This window comes from Colobus angolensis, unplaced genomic scaffold (genome assembly GCF_000951035.1).
Source record: "Colobus angolensis palliatus isolate OR3802 unplaced genomic scaffold, Cang.pa_1.0 Scaffold56, whole genome shotgun sequence".
In the NCBI taxonomy this organism is placed as follows: Eukaryota; Metazoa; Chordata; class Mammalia; order Primates; family Cercopithecidae; genus Colobus; species Colobus angolensis.
Genome location: NW_012119154.1, coordinates 12,547,997 through 12,565,319, shown reverse-complemented (window position 1 = coordinate 12,565,319; position 17,323 = coordinate 12,547,997). Strand labels below are relative to the sequence as shown.

At 38.0% G+C, this 17,323-nt stretch overlaps 1 protein-coding gene across 1 annotated transcript in view; it reads left to right on the top strand.

Annotated features, from left to right (window-relative positions):
• P3H2 (prolyl 3-hydroxylase 2) overlaps positions 1–17,323 on the top strand; it is a 163,400-nt gene that overhangs the window by 128,375 nt on the left and 17,702 nt on the right. Inside the window, exons 4-9 of the mRNA XM_011961612.1 lie at positions 3,586–3,717; positions 4,954–5,096; positions 5,427–5,516; positions 7,387–7,427; positions 8,648–8,742; positions 17,178–17,305. Of these exons, the coding sequence (XP_011817002.1) occupies positions 3,586–3,717; positions 4,954–5,096; positions 5,427–5,516; positions 7,387–7,427; positions 8,648–8,742; positions 17,178–17,305 (629 nt within the window). The remainder of the gene's footprint in view (positions 1–3,585; positions 3,718–4,953; positions 5,097–5,426; positions 5,517–7,386; positions 7,428–8,647; positions 8,743–17,177; positions 17,306–17,323) is intronic.

Here is a 17,323-nt window from a genome sequence, read left to right as displayed (position 1 = left end):
GGCTCACACCTGTAATCCCAGCACTCTGGGAGGCTGAGGCAGGCGGATCACGAGGTCAGGAGATCGAGACCATCCTGGCTAACACAGTGAAACCCTGTCTCTCCTAAAAATTAAAAAAATTAGCCAGGCATGGTGGTGGGTGCCTGTAGTCCCAGCTACTCGGGAGACTGAGGCAGGAGAATGGCGTGAACCCGGAAGGTGGAGCTTGCCGTGAGCCGAGATGGCACCACTGCACTCCAGTCTGGGTGACAGAGCGAGACTCCATCTCAAAAAAAAAAAAAAAAGAAACCCAAAAATAATAATAAAAAAATAATAATGATAATAACCAACATGTATGTAGCAATTGTGATGTACAAAGCACTTAACATCTTTTAATCTATTTAATGCTTTAAGCAACTCTTATAGATACTATTATTACTTACTCTCCTCTTCCTTTTGTAAATGAGGAATTTTTATCTGAAAAAGATTAAGTGATGTGATTAAAGTGAAGCTGGAACTGATATTTGGACTTTTCTGAATCTAGAATCTATACTTTTAAGGTCTACGTAATTGAAAAGTAGGCAAAAGATGATTTATTAATAAATTTTTCACAAATATTTTTGAACACACTTTTTTTCTGAGTTACCCACATATGAAAAGCAATGTTCAACTTCATTTATGTACTAAAATGCCAGTGAATACAGTCAGTTTACTCTCCCCAACTTCCAATGCTTCCAGTCTTCCTAAAAAGCACTACTCATCCGGGAGCAGTGGCTCATGCCTGTAATCCTAGCACTTTGGGATTCTGAGGCAGGTGGATCACCTGAGGTCAGGAGTTTGAGTCCAGCCTGGCCAACGTGGTGAAACCCCATCTCTACTAAAATCCAATTCTTTAATAAGAACTGTCATGATTGGGCACATGTGTATGTTTTCATTCATTCTCTCTCCCTCTCACACTCTCTCTTGCTTTTTGATTCCTTAAATATGCTATGCTTATTTCCACTTACAGATCTTCAAAGTGTTGTTTTCTTCTATCTCTTGGCTAAAGCCTTGTCCTGTTTAGTGCTCAATCTTCAGTGCCTAAGAAGAGTGACTGTAGTAGGTACTTAGTAAATACTGGTTAAATGAATGGGTTGATTAATGAATGAATGAAGGAAAGCAATGACGTAGCCATCAATCACATAGCAGGGATTAAAATGGTTAAATACTCCATGTTTATGAGAATGTAGCTTTAGAATTATTGTTAAGGTTTCTTATAGAGACAATTAGGTTATAGCTATCAAAAGTTAGACTAGGAAGTAGACTGAAAATTAATATGTCAAATGACCAATTTGGGTCACACCCAGTTACTCAAAATCAACTCAGTTCACCTAAATTTAACACAACGATCTCAATTATTGAGGATATTTTCCCGAAAGTTTTGTTTTCTTTTGGATCCCTGCAAGATCCAGTTGCCTAAATTTTTGGAATGTCAGTTTTATGTGTGGTTCACATTTTAATTGCTATTTCTCTACACTTGATCTTGTATTTGGAAATGGCAGGTTCTTCCTTTATTATAGTTAACTATGTTGTGGTTGTGGGGGGATATGCATCCTGCTTTCACTCCCACATTGGCCTCTACACCTGCTTCTACCAATGGCCACTGAACCGTTTTGGCCAATGTCCTAGATCTGGTTTAGGAAAATTAATCGACGATTTCCCACAGATTAGCATTTAGTGATTTGCTCAGGGTCACCACAGCATGTTGGTAGCTGGAAAATAATAGAGATCTCATAACTCAGGTTCTTTCATTTTTAAGACTCAAACTTATTAAAAACACATTAATTGCACAATGTCATTTAAGATATAAAGAAGGCAAGGGATATACCTAATAAAAGTAATATGACCGTTCTCACTATATAAATTCTTGTCTGGTTCAAAATTGTCCTAAATTAGGAATAAAAGTGGCTTTCTAAATAGCAAATGTATTAGAAAATCAGAATATTTGAATTTTAGAGTTTGACATTAACAGTTGGGGAAAAATACAAATGGCTCCTGAATGCAGTTGTTTATTACCAGCCCTGCTATGAAACCCAAAAGGATACGTTTCTGTCACTCCTGTTTTGCTGCTATTTATATCCGCTTTGAAAAAATATTCCCATTCAGATTTTGAGTTATTGGTGAGTATCTTTCACCTTTACCTTTTGCTTGTCACTTGGAATTAAAAGGAATGTGTATTAGAAAGTAAATAGAAATGCAAATGGCAAGTTGAGTAGGAGAAAACAATTGAAGGTTGTTTGTTTTTGTTTTCTTAAGAAATAAAACAGCTGGTTATTTATTTCTAACATGTTAATCAAATAAATAGAACTCATTCTTCCTTCACATCCCCTGGACTGGGGTTAATAACCAGTGGGCTTTAGGGATTCTATTAGCTGTGCTATAAATCATTCAGTTAGCCAAGTTATGCAAAACTGGCACATTTCCCCACACCAGAAAATGCACATTTCCTTCCTGTTGTGTTTTGGGGTCCCTCTGCAAAATCATCAAGATCCAAGCCAAACTCAGACTAAACAGGGAACCTTTTGAAAAAAAGGCAGTTGTGGTCAATCAAATTGCACAGCTATGAGATCAAATGATTTTATCATCATCCTCAAAAGACACACACACTCAGCACAGGCATGAAGGAACTATTCTTTCTGGAAAATGCATCCATCTTCATTGTAAAAATCAGTCAAGATGAAACGTAGGAGGCATTTTCTTCTCTGGGACATTCACCACTTGTGTTTCCTCATCTCGGGCTTTGATAAGATAGAGTCCAGGGCTCAAGGGGACATGCAAACCCCAACACTTCAGGACCCTCCAGCCAGAAGAATGGGAGCGATAGAAAGGGGAGTGAAGAGAAATAGGAAATAAAATGCTCATTTAAATTCCTTTCATCCTTCTCCCTAGTTTACCAGTCTCTGGTAAAGAATATACAATATCCCTAATATTCGAATATACAGTGTCTAGGCGATAGACTAATTTATAACTGTGTAGAATAAGTTTCTGACCAATAGGCGTAAAAAAACAAAAAAAGAGTTTTTATTTCTCCTTTAGGACAAATTGGCTTGAAAATGTTAACAAAGAAAAAGAGCATTTTTGCTTCACTTCTCAGCCTGAATTTCCCACATCCATGGCTGTTTCTTTTTCCGAACTGTTCCTTAACATTTACTAGCATCTGAACTTCCATTTCCACTTCCAGGGCCCTTCGAACCATCTAAGATATCCAAAGAGGGGCCCCAAAGTTGTTAAATATGAAAATTGGCATTCAGCTGGGTATAGGTGGGGGAAAGTGGACTGTGGGGCATAAAAAGTGTGCATGGGAAGGGAAGAGTGAGGTATAGAGAACAGACTGTGAGCTAGAGGATTTGGAATCTGCTGTTGTTCTACTGATCACTGATCAGGAGACCTTGGCAAGTCAACTACTTTCTTTGTAAAAAGGTTTTGCAGTCCGAAAGTGAGGATTATAGTAATTTTGCTCTCCGAGTGTGGTGAGGTGAGGAACGCCCTGAGTAACTGTGACTGTGACGTTGACGTTTGGGCACTCAGCAGCCTGGAGGAACACGTGTATTGGCTCTTGTCTTCCAGATCACTACATGCAGGTGCTTGTTTGTCAGCATGAATGTGTGAGGGAACTTGCCACCCGCCCTGGCCGCCTCTCACCCATTGAGAATTTTCTTCCTCTGCACTATGATTACCTACAGTTTGCCTACTATCGAGGTAAAGCGTGGATCATCCGTGAAGACTTCTTGGGGGGTTGTGGTTCGTCATTACAGACATCACATTTTTGTAATTTAATGTCCTGACTTCTTCAGTTAATTATCAAAGCTATAGGAATTTATGCATTTCTTCTCTCCTGAGCCACAGGACAAGAAGAGCAGAAGGGGAACTCACCAATGGGCAAAGTACAAAATGTAATGCTGTGATAATTTACTGAAAATCATACTAGACTGACATTTTGTATGATTTTTTAGACTTAATATTTTCTAACTCAATTTAAAAAGAACTTTGCAAAATCCTCTTCCTTCCCAAAAACAAAACATTATTTATTATCCTGGTGTTGATGGCACATAATGAATCATGTGCTGAAGTCATAAACAGTGAATCAAAGTTGAGAGAGTTGCTTAATTTTTATCATTCTTTTTAAAAATCAGGGTCATCTCAGAGTGTATATATATATATATATATATATATATATATACGTGTGTGTGTGTATTTATACACACACACATATATATATATACACACACCCATACATATATTATAAATTTCCATTAGAAGAAATCCAATGTTGTGACCTTTTTCAAAACAAAGCATACATTTACAATTTCCCTTGTAATAGCTAAATATTTCTGTAATGAAACGTTTATATTGGAAACATCTTTGTTAGTTCCTTTTAGTAGTTTGCTACTGTTAGATTTGCTCTAATTGTATAGTGAGGGATTTGAGGGGCTTCCTCCAGAACATCTGGGACTCTGTGAAGGACTTTGCATTAAGGTACCAGTTTATCACAAACTGCAGCCATGAAAAATAACATTTTAAAAGCACTTATATTACTAGTACATTATGTACAAAATGGTACATTACTGTTGCAAAGGTCATCTTCTGGATGTTTACTTAACCCAAATTCAGTACAAAAATCAGAATTAACACATACAATTCTGTTTATCTGTGTTAAAGAATAAAAGTTGTCAACAAACATCTTCAGATAAAAACTTGATAATTTGTGCAAAACAACTAGCACCAAAGCAGACCAAAGGTAATAACTTTTGAATACCTGAAATAATGTCTTTCCTTTTATCTGTGACTGTTTCTGCTTTTTCTGCTGAGCCTCGATTTATCTTCCCTCTTATCCATGTTTAATGCTGACTTCTGTAGACATGTTGCTGGCCTCCCTTTAAAATCCTTTGGACAGACCTAAGCTGACTCTAATGCTGCACCTCCTTTGTCTTTCAGTTGGTGAGTATGTGAAAGCCCTGGAATGTGCCAAAGCCTATCTTCTGTGCCACCCAGATGATGAGGATGTCCTAGACAATGTGGATTACTATGAGAGTCTGCTGGATGACAGCATTGACCCAGCATCCATTGAGGCCAGAGAGGTGAGACCAATGTTTTGAAAAGAAATTCTTGATTCTGCATGTGTTCTGGGAAGAGTTGACAAAAATACAACCCTGGTCTTAAAGATATCTAACAATTTAGCCAAGGTTCTAGAACTCAGTTCTTTCCAATTTTATTTACGCCGGAGGCACATTTTTATTCACACATGCTAGCGTGTGAAAGTATGTTGAGATGGGGCCATGTCTTGCAGCTCTGAATATTTGTTAGCTCACTTGTGACTATCTAATGAAAATATTGCCATCTGAACATTTATCATATCTGTTACCTGTTATTTAAATAAAAAATGTCTTTCTTTACTTTTTTTTCTCTAGGATTTAACAATGTTTGTGAAACGTCATAAGCTAGAATCTGAGCTGATAAAATCAGCTGCAGAAGGTCTGGGGTTTTCATACACTGAACCGGTAAGAGGAAAGAGGAAATGTTTATTAAAATAATGACTCAGTGGAATTCTTTTTATGTTTTTATTACCTGCCTCCATTTTTGCTGTTTACCTCAGAAAGCTAAGATTTTAATGCCTTCCTTGAGGTAAAAATAGGGGTGGGAGATATTTACTCAATATATCTGGTGAACTTTAAAAGACGTATGGATTTCCACATCAGTCATTCCATGTTAATGAGGTCCAAAGTCAAAAGCAAATCTATTGGGTAAAAGTGTTTTGTGTATAACTCATTTGCCCCGGGAGTGTTTCATTTTCCTAAATTCCAGATGTGGTGTTTTAGGTTTTCTTTTAATGCTTGTATATTACCTAAACATTAAAGAGAATTCAAAATACCGTCAGTCACAGTCCTACCACCCATCATGCTGACTTCACCCCATTTTTTCATGCTGTCTTCTAATCATCGTTTATATGAAGACTTATCTTTTGCAGAAACATATACTATGGTATAAAGAGATCTGTATTCTGATTTTTATTTAAGAAGATATCATAAGAAATTTCTACATTTGCATAACGTTAAAAGGTATTTTTAGATACATTGTAGTATCTAAAAAGTAGATAGAATTTAGAATTTTAGATAGGTAGAATTGATGTACAATAAATAAATGAACTCTTCTGCTGAACATTTGAATTATTTCTGATTTTTGAATTATACAAAATGTATTAAGCATTTTTCTCTATTGAACTATATCCTTAAAATAAATTCCTAAGAGTGGAATTATTCTGTCATCAAAGGATATAAGGTTTTAAATTTCTTGAAACTAAATTGCTTTTCTAAGAGAATTCTCTTAGAAATTATTTATTTTAATTTACAATTATATATACTCATATATGATTACTAAGAGAATAAATAATTCTCTTGGAATTATTTATTTGCACACTATTTTAATACTAACACTATCTCATGTGGGAAGATTTAGTGACTCCTCTAAAGTCTCATACCTCACAACAGATTGAACAGGCGTTTGAATCCTAGTAATGCACAAAAGTACCATTTTACCACAAATTTATCAGCAGTAAGAAATAACATTTTAAAATCACTTTTATTATTTATGTATTATATATGAAATAATACATCATTTTAACTTATCATTTTTTGATGACCAGCAAGAATAAACCTTTTCACATATTAACTATTTTTCCTCTTCTTTTAATTATTTGGGCATGGGTTTTGTTCATTTATCCATTGATTACTATATAAGTTCTTCAAATAATATACAAGTTAATACATTTATAAAATTATTTATAATATGTCCATTTACAACCTTGTCTCATTTCTTATGTCATGTTTTTATGGGCACACTTTTTAAAATGGGTTAATTTTAATGTACTATTTCCAATACAACACCTTCTAATATATTAATATTTATATCTGGTCTTACTTATTATTCTTTAAAAATTATGTTATCCAAGAGACCTTAGAATATGTTGTTTACTAATTTCATGATATATGCAGATGATTATTCAAGCTGGATTTTGTTTGTTTATTTTATTCAGAAAACATAAAGAAGTTGAACTGAATACTCTTTGAAATGTTTTTCTGCCACCAAATTCCAAGTCACTTTCTTGGACAAAAGGATGGATATCCAGGCTAATTCCATACTACTTAAAAAATCGATTTGTATTTCATTTTGCCCTTGCCAAATCTCCACTAACTTTAGCCTTCCTTTGCATTAATCTATAAAATATAAATATATTGTATCTTTACACAATGTACAAAATTCCTAAATTATAGATCTTTTGAATGTTTTGTGCATATTTTATTTTACCTTAATTCTGTAAGTGATGTTTTAGTGACAAAATTCCTGCGTTTTTTTTTAATCGATTCAAAACAGAACTATTGGATCAGGTACGGGGGACGACAGGATGAGAATCGGTAAGTCCATTCAGAATACAAACTGGTTTTTTTATGAGGAGAAATACTTAGTATCATAACCTATCGTAGAGAGGTAAGGGGATATAATAAAATAATTGTAAGCTGTGAATTAGGAGTTCTGTAGCCAGGTCCCAGCTCTTCCTGCTACGTTTTTGTAACCTTAGGTAATATATCTTCTGCTTTCTGGGTCTCATGTTTTTTTTTTTTCCTTCCAGAAAAAAAAAGAGTTAAATCAGGCAATCTCTATGTGCTAACATTCCATGATTCCAAATCTGAGAAGATTGGATACTGTTTTTGATTTATTAACAGAAAAAACTATGAAATGGGTTTTTTGATGGTGAATTCCCTTACCATATTTACTTGAAATAATGAAGTTCAGAAAGTTATACTGCAAGCTAAAATATTAGGTGTCACTAACTGAATCAGAAATCAAGAAAGCTCATTATTTAAAGTGACAAAAGTCAATTTACATCTTTTAAAGAACTGAAACTCAGAAGGTTAGAAACACCTGCTTGAGATCACATGGTCCAGCTTATTGATTTTCAATTTGGGAACCTGAGGCCCTGACAAAGCAAGCAACTTGCTTAGAGTCACATCACAAAGGAAGGACAGATCCAGATCTTCTTATTTAGAATCTTGAAGTCTTTCACTAGGCTTCAAAAACTCAACCCTTGGGTGGCATAAAATTATTTCAAGAGATCCAAAAATGTATATACATATTTGGATTTGTTCGATTTTTATGTATATAAAGGACAGCCTGCTATCATTTGTGTGCTTGTGAATGACAAACCTGTGTCTTCTTTCTCACCTAGTCAAGAACTACTACATTATGACAGAATTTATTTCAATCCAACAATTGTTCAATGATGCACTCCATGTTCCAGGCCCCACTGGACACTCTGAGCATTATAAAGATGCGCATGATAATTTTTTTCCTACTTGAGATTAGAGACTAATCTGAAGAGGGTTACGTTATGAATACAATAAATTGTAATAAAGGTTGCTAAGAAGATTTAGAGGAGTGAAATAAGGCAAACTCACTGAGGAAATAGAGAACTTCATAGAGGCAGTGACATTTAATTTGACTTTAAAAGACAGGCGAACTTGTATACAACAAAATACACAATATAGAGTCATAGACTACCTGGGTAAAGTATTCTTTGCCTTTGAGCATCGTTATTCAGTGACAAATTGCCATTTTAAATTTTTTGAATGGGCAGGGTCCCTTCAGGAGTGAATGTAGAGGGGGCAGAAGTTCACGGATTGTCAATGGGAAAAAAGTTATCACCCAAGATAGATCGAGACCTAAGAGAAGGTAAGTAGCTGTGGGCTTTTACTCTACAAAAGAGGGGAAGGGGAAGATGGGGCTTGACCAGTTCTTTTCCAGATCAAGGAAGAACCCACTTTCTCTAGAAAATAGAGAATAGGACTAAACTACTACACTCCCTAGTAGTCTGAAAGCAAGACTTACAAAAAGAAAAAGAATGTCTTAGATTTGTGTATTATTACCGTAGGTTTCCAAAAGAAAGAAAGAAAGAAAGAAAGAAAGAAAGAAAGAAAGAAAGAAAGAAAGAAAGCCTCCAAATTCACTCCCTCGTCTGTTTCCCAAGGAATCTTGCATGGTCATCGCCATTCTCAGAATACCGGAGGCTTAGCAATTTCCTATGGCTTCCTTCTGTTACACAGTCAGTAAGAGCTAGGTAGTGTGGGACAGACTGTATATCAGAGGAACTTGGAGAGGAGACCAGCCACATGGGATATTAGATTAGTTAACCTTAGATGCTTGAAACACATAGATCTGAGCAGGGCCTTTAGAGAAAGCAGAATGTAGTAGGATGCATGGATGTAGAGGGAACCATTCTAGTGGTTAAAAGAAACTGAGCAAAGGCACAGAGATGAAGCAAGGGAACATTATGTGCCTACTTATGTAAGATGAAAATTAGTGAGGACACGGGTGGAATGTTGCCGAAAACAGTTTTTAAGCAGAGCCAAGCATTGTTAGAATAATAAAAACTATTAGCAATAGTAATGCTAACAGCAGTAGTAATTCTTAACAATTATTATTTCTATGTTTTATGATCTCCCAGCAAATTTGCACACAATATATTTATTTGCACACTATTTTAATATTAAACAGCATCTCATGTAGGAAGAGTTAGTGACTTCTTTAAAGTCTCAGAAGCTCAGAACAGACACTTGAACCCAGACCTTTGAGCCAAAATCCCATTTTCTCTTCTTCACCTGCTGCATGAAACATAGAATTGTGTAGATAACAAAAATGTATCACCTATTAAATAATTGCAAGACAACAAGAGGCTTTCCAAATGCTGCATTGGGAAGAAGTACAGTACTTCTTTCCCCAGGAGACCTTGTCAGCACATTCCTCTGGTTTGAAAACTTTTGGCTCCCTACAACTCTCACATTTCCCATCCTTTTCCTTCCTTAGCTTCCAAGTCAGTTTGAAGCAGTAAACAGGATAATATGCTCATCTAATCTGACCTGGACCTCAGTTTGCAGCCACAAAGCCCAAGCTGTTTTACAAATGCCAGAGAGCTTCATGGTCAGCCAGAGTTCATGTTGCCTTTTAGGCTGAGAAATCACCCAGGAAGTTCATGCCAATAAGCCAACACATTGCTGTAAATGTTTGGGAAACTCCAGGACAGTTGCCAAATTTCAAAGCATTTTTTTTTCCCCCTGGCTACCAGGGAATCTGGTGTCCAGCAACTGACTGGAAGGTTAATAGAAGAGCAAGACAGAAGACTACATGTGATAGAGAAGGATCATGATTAATTGGGCTACCTAAATCTACCACTTCTACAGAATTGTCTAGGTCAAAGTGGCTAATGGATTGTAGGATGGAATGTTTTCTGGGAAACTACTGGTCTGAAGGAAAAACAAACAAACAAACTTTTTTGCCTACCATACTCTCATATTCCATACAAAATACTTCTGTGGCCAGATGTGTGTGAGGTTTCACCCACACACACCAGTAATTCTCCAGTGGATAGCAACTGAGTGTGAGATAATCCAATTCAGTTCTGACACCGTCTGGAAATAGTGTCAGATCCCACAGGTTAAGGGCTTAGCCCACAAGACTACTCCCATTTCAGATGCCTATTGCAAGTATAAGATGTTACCTGTACTTCTGACCAACCCCTCGTTGACCGGCTACAAACCATTGTTCCCATGATCCTGACTTTGGGTTAGGTTAATTTGCTAGAGCATCTCACAGAACTCAGGGGAACTCCTGTGTTTACTGGTTTATCACAAAGGATGCAGATGAACAGCTAGATGAAGAGGTACATAGGGCAAGGTATGGGGGGATGGGAGGAGGAGCTTCCATGCCCTCCGTGGGCAAACCACCCTCCCAGCATCTCCGCGCGCTCAGCAACCTAGAAGCTCATCAGATCTTGTTGTTCAAGAGTTTTTATAGAGCTTGGTATGCAGGCCTGAAACTCCTTTCCCAGAGGCCTGTGGGTGGGGCTAAAGGTTTCACTTTCCTAATCACTTGGTCTTTCTGGTGACCAGCCCCATTCTGAGTCTTTTCAGGGTCCCTACCCTAATTCACTTCACCGGCATAAGCTTAAGTGTGATTAAAAGGATCTCATTATGAGTAAAAATGGACACTCTTATCCCTTGGGAAATTCCAAGGGATTTAGGAGTTCTGTGCCAGAAACAAGGGATAAAGACCAGCATATTTCTTATTATATTACCACTAAAAAGTCTGTTGTCCAGTCATCAGATATCTAATTAGGATCTAAATTAAGAACAATTGCAGATAGAGACAAAGTTTCCAACCAGAAAACACTTTCATATCTTTTTTTTTTTTTGAGATGGAGTCTCGCTCTGTCCCCCAGGCTGGAGTATACTGGCATGATCTTGGCCCAGTGCAATGTCTGCCTCCAGGGTTGAAGCAATTCTTCTGCCTCAGCCTCCTGAGTAGCTGGGACTACAAGTGCGGGCCACCACACCGGACTAATTTTTGTATTTTTAGTAGAGATGAGGTTTCACCATATTGGCCAGGCTGGTCTCGAACTCCTGACCTCATGATACTCCCGCCTCAGCCTCCCGAAGTGGTGGGATTACAGGCATGAACCACCGTGCCCAGCAACATTTTCGTATCTTAATTTCACTAAAATGGGATGTCAGGGAGGCATGTGTCGCAGAATCAAGTATACTTCAGCTTTTCTCATCTTCCCCAAAGAGATTGTCATCTACTCTGGATACCTAACAGTGTTTAGTATTTAGTATTATTCCTACTGGACAGCTCCTAAGCATTAAGGTGGGGTGACCCAGGGCTACTTACATCCCACAGTGGCTTCAGTCCATGAAACATGCGTGATATGGTAAGTCACTAAAAAACATTGCTGTCACTTGTCCATTCTCCTTTCACTCACCAGATTTATTTTATTTTATTTTATTTTATTTTATTTTATTTTATTTTATATTTTTGAGACAGAGTCTCACTCTGTCACTCAGACTGGAGTACAGTGACGTGATCTCGGCTCACTGCAACCTCTGCCTCCTGGGTTCAAGTGATTCTCCTGTCTCAGCCTCCCGAGTAGCTGGGATTACAGGTGCATGCCACCATGCCCGGCTAATTTTTTTTATTTTTATTTTTTAAGTAGAGACGGGGTTTCACCATCTTGATCAGGCTGGTCTCGAACTCCTGACCTCAGTTGATCCACCCGGCTCGGGCTTTCAAAGTGCTGGGATTACAGACCTGAGCCACCATGCTCAGCCCACCCACCAGATTTTTAAAGGTTGTGATGGATATGATTCCAGAGTCAGTAGAGGGGTAGTAGAAACAATGTTGAATAACCCTGGAATCGGGAAGCTTAGTTTCTGGGACTATCTGAGTCTGATATGCTCCATGGTGATGCAGATCCAGTGACTCTATTTCTCCGGGCCCCATGATTTTTATCTATAAAAGAAGGATAGTAACTGTTTTAAGATGGTGAACTTAAAAAGTTCTTTTTTTTTTTTTTTTTTTTTTTTTTTGAGCCAGAGCCTCACTCTGTTGCCCAAGCTGGAGTGCAGTGGGGTGATCTTGGCTCACTGCAACCCCCGCATCCTGGCTCAAAGTGATTCTCCTGTCTCAGCCTCCTGAGTAGCTGGGATTATAGGCGTGTACCACCATGCCCGGCAAATTTTTTTTGTATTTTGGTAGAGATGGGGTTTCACTGTGTTGCCCAGGCTGGTCTCGAACTCCTGAGCTCAGGCAATCTGCCCTCCTCAGCCTGTCAAAGTGCTAGGATTACAGGCGTGAACCACCGTGTCTGGCCTTTTTTTTTTCTTAAACTGTGAAAGGCTGAATTCATATAAGGGCTTGTTAGCCTGCCTACCCCATCATGCTTTGTATGACACTATTGAATTTCTGATAAAGTGATTCTTCTTGCCATGAGCCAGACAGGGAGTACAAAGGAGTACCTTCTTAGATGATCCCTTTTTGTTGCAACCAGAGAGTCAGAGCCAGGCACATACTTTATGAATGAGAGAAGAATTAAGTTGTTTGACTAAATCTTCTTGGACTGTGGTTAAGAATTGGCTGAAGCCATCAAATCAGGCCCCAGAAACCACAATTTATTGGACTACATTTTAATTTTTATTTTAATGTTTTCCTCTGTCTGGCGTGCTACTAGTCATGTGTAGGCTGGTTGACTTGTCTGTTGAATGATACGGTTTCATTTATCTTTTTTTTCCTTTTGGTTAGTGGGTGGGTAAGGGGTCATTTTTGTTAAATGTATGTGTGGGAAATATCTGTGTAAAATTCTATACTTACTAATATTAATGATTACGTTAGCTACATGAAAGGCAGATTTCTAATGCAGATTCTCCTGGAACCCAAAATTCAGATATTTAAGACTCCATGTTGCATTCTTCCTTCACTTGATCTTTGTATGTTACTTATGAAATGCTAGGAGAATTGTCTATATCCCCATAGCCTTCTCTTAAGGCTCTATGCTTATTAAGGTCTCTCAGTCAGAACTTATTACAGTATTCCAAGTGTAGCTTATTAATTCAACAATAATGATAGTAATGATAATACATACTTATAATGGAGCTTAAGACTGACAGACATTTTCCTAAATATTTTAGTTTTGCAAACTTTCAAAATCATATTTTGAAAATAAGCTAATTATGTTTAAAATAATACACCTTCAATGTAGAAAAAGAGAAAAACTTGGCAAAGTATAAACCAACTTAATTCACTAAATCTCTCATCTGTCTTTCATTTATATTTTAGTTTTATATTAGCAAATGCTTTGAATCTACAAGTATCTCATCTTTCCTGTTGAAGGAACATTTCTTTTTATACTTCTAAATTGGAATGGAATATACAGTTCACTTTTCCAAATATTCGAGGGAAGGCCTATCTCAGTTTGACTACAAATCTTAATCAGCTACATAGATTAGAGCAGCCTTTTCCAAATTGCCTTCCATGCTAAGATGTTTTGGGGGGATTATTAAAAGACTACTTGGCTGGGCGCGGTGGCTCATGCCTCTATTCCCAGCACTTTGGGAGGCTGAGGAGGGAGGATGGCTTGAGTCCAGGAGTTGGAGACCAGCTTGGGCAACATAACAAGACCCTGAAAACAAAACAAAACAAAACAAAAACAAAACAAAAAAACACAAAAAACTAGGCATGGTGGCATATGCCTGCAGTTCCAGTTACTTGGGAGTCTGAGGTGGGAGGATCACTTGAGGACAGGAGGTCAAGGCTGCAGTGAACCATGAGGATGAGACCTTGTCAAATCAATTTTTTAAAGACTACTTTTTTATTGTTGTGAAAAAAAGTAACAAAAATATAGCAGCTTATGAAAATATCCATTTATGATCTCATAGTTTCTGTGGGATAAGAGTCTGCAGAGAACGTAACTGTGTCCTTGGCTTCAGGCTCTCTCACCGGTTTCAGTCAAGTTGTTGACCACGGCTGAGGTCTCTTCCGAGGCTTGACTGGGCAGGATCTTCTTCCAAGTTAGATAGCAGAATTCAGTTCCTAAAAAGTTGTTGGACTATGGCCTTTTAGTTCCTAGTTGGTTGTTGGCTGGAGGATCCCCTCTATTTCTTGCCATGTGATCCTCTCCAGTATGACCACTTGCTTCACAGCCTGCCAGCGGAGAAGGCAAGAGACTGAGTCTATTAGCAAGATAGAAGTTGCAATCTTATGTAACGTAGTCACAGAAATGACACCTAATCACTTTTGTCATATTCTACTGCTTAGAAGTAAGTCCCAGGTTCCACTTGCACTTGTGGGAAGCAAATTGCACAGCTGTATGAATGTCGGGAGGCAATGATCATTGCAGTCCATCGTAAAGACTCTGCTGCAGGAAGGAAGTTGAGGGAGTGGGGGAGGGAGAGCGTCGTATTCAATTAAGGCTAAAAACTGCTGCATATTATATCACTGCTTAGGACATTGATAAGGCCTGTTCACATATTAAAAGTTCTGAGACGTCCTCTTATATTTTATTTAACTCAGTACTTTCCCAGACCTTTCAATGAAACAAAATTTGAGAAATAGTGAATTATAGAAAAGCATATTTTTCTATTCAACTAAAAGATGTGATACTGAAACAGGGGGCTTATGGATATATTCTTGGGTTCCAAAAATTCCATATTTATAAATTTTGATCACAATTTTCAAAAATTAAGAGAAGCAATTAGGGGTTATGTAAGGGATCAACTTCTAGCCAGGTGGTACCATGGGATTCCATAGTTCAGTGGGCTCAGTTATGGTCATATTGACACCAATTAATAATACTTCAGTGATTAAAGACTAGAAATAAATGAAATACGATGAACTTATAAATAATGTATTAGGCTCTGGTGAAAGCTGATGTGGTGTGGCTGTGTCCGCACCCAAATCTCGCCTTGAATTGTCATAATCCCCACAGGTCAAGTGCAGGGCCAGGTGGAGATCACTGAATCATGGGGGTGGTTTGTTCTCCTGGTAGTGAATAAGTCTTACCAGATCTGATAGTTTTATAAACGGGAGTTTCCCTGCACAAGCTCTCTTGCCTGCCACCATGTGAGACATGACTGTCTCCTTCTTTGCCTTCCGCCATGATTCTGAGGTCTCTCCAGATGTGGAACTGTGAGTCCATTAAACCTCTTTTTCTTTATAATTACCCACTCTCGGGTGTGTCTTTAATAGCAGCAAGAAAATGGACTGATACAAAGGCCAAAATTAATCATGGTACATTAAGATTGTGTAGTAGTTTAACTAGAGAAATGTTGTGGTAGAATAGTAATTACACACCAACAGTACTATAAGGAATCCTGGCTCAAAAGAACCCAGACCAGATCAGTGAGTAGAATATTCATGTGGAAAGTAGCTTTTTATTTTCAGAAAAATAACATTCACCATTTCATTTGTTGATTGGAATTTAGTTCATTTTATGATCTTGCTTTTATTTAGTCTTGTAAATTGGTTTGGGTACTGTATGAAACTACTAAAATAAATAATACATAGTTTTATGATTGCATATATAGAAGTAAAATTAGAGGAAAAATAATTTGTCAGCACTGGAGCTCCTTAGGGAACTTTTGCTTTAACAGATAAATGAACATTACTCCAGATTGAGAAACACTGCCTCATTCTTTTAATATCCCATTAATCATGAGCTGTAGTGAGTCTTTTATCCTAGCTAGACTAATAAACATTTAGCTAGTGCTCTTCCCTAGGCTGACTAATCTATTTTATAGAGATAAAGTAGACATCAATTTCAATTGTCTCTTCTTCCTCCTACAGAAGTGTTTTAGGCCAACGTGTTGGTGACCTTTGCTAGACCTGGGGTGGCAGGGAGTTGTGCCTTCCCTACCCCTGCTGTCCTTATCTTGAGCTGTTGCTATGGACAAGCATGCATCAGGCCCCTTGGGAGTATGATAAATGGTTAGAAGCAGTGTTTTCTTTTCTGTTCGATTTTCTGGTTCAAAATGTCTATACTATGCTACATCAGGAGATTTCCTCTCTATCACAGGCTTTGTCCTTCAGTCCTACTCTATGAGAAAAGGACTTTGTCAGGTCTGGATTTTGTAATTTCACAACCTAAAATGTGATCCAAAAGCATCACCCTCTGAAGAGCCTATCTGGAGCTAATTTTATAAACTTGTGGTCTCTCTCTGGGAAGAGAGTAGGTGCCTAAAGGAAACCCTCCTGTGCGGAAATAGAAACGTGAAGATTTTGCCTAGAGAACAGAGAAAAACACACCAAAAGCAAGACAACCTAGGGTCAGTTATGTGGTAGGAAGAAGACTGAGGAGGAGTCAAGTGACTCCTGACTTGGGTGTGACTACCTGAATTACCTGGTGAAGGTGTTGCTCTAGACACCAGTGAAACTGAGGTGTGCATGTCATACCTGGGGACCCAAACCTGCAATCTATGGTGTTGCGACAGAGGGACTGTGAACAAGGGTGGGCTTTCTCAGAAGAGAGTCCCATGAGATGCCCAGTCGACTTTTTGGGATCAGCATTAGAAATAAATGCAAACATAGTTCTATCTCTCCCCAAATAATGTACACATGTAATATTATTATGACATTATGAGGAAACCTGATAGTCAGACATCTGCCTTTCTCCTGAATCTATATTGTGTTTATCAAGCTTCCTAATTTGCAATTTGCCTTTGCATTTCTAAATATTCATGAGGAAATGAACTCACTCGAATTGCACATTGAAAGCTATTTGGTATTCTGTGCTTCCTTTCTGGGGACAGAGGTAACAGGGAAGACAATGTGCTCTGTTCCTTTAGGTGGTCCTCTGCTCTATGAAAACATCACATTCGTCTACAACTCAGAGCAGCTGAATGGGACTCAGCGGGTTCTCCTGGACAATGTCCTGTCGGAAGAACAGTGCCGGGAGCTCCACAGTGTGGCCAGTGTGAGGACCGGGAGAAGG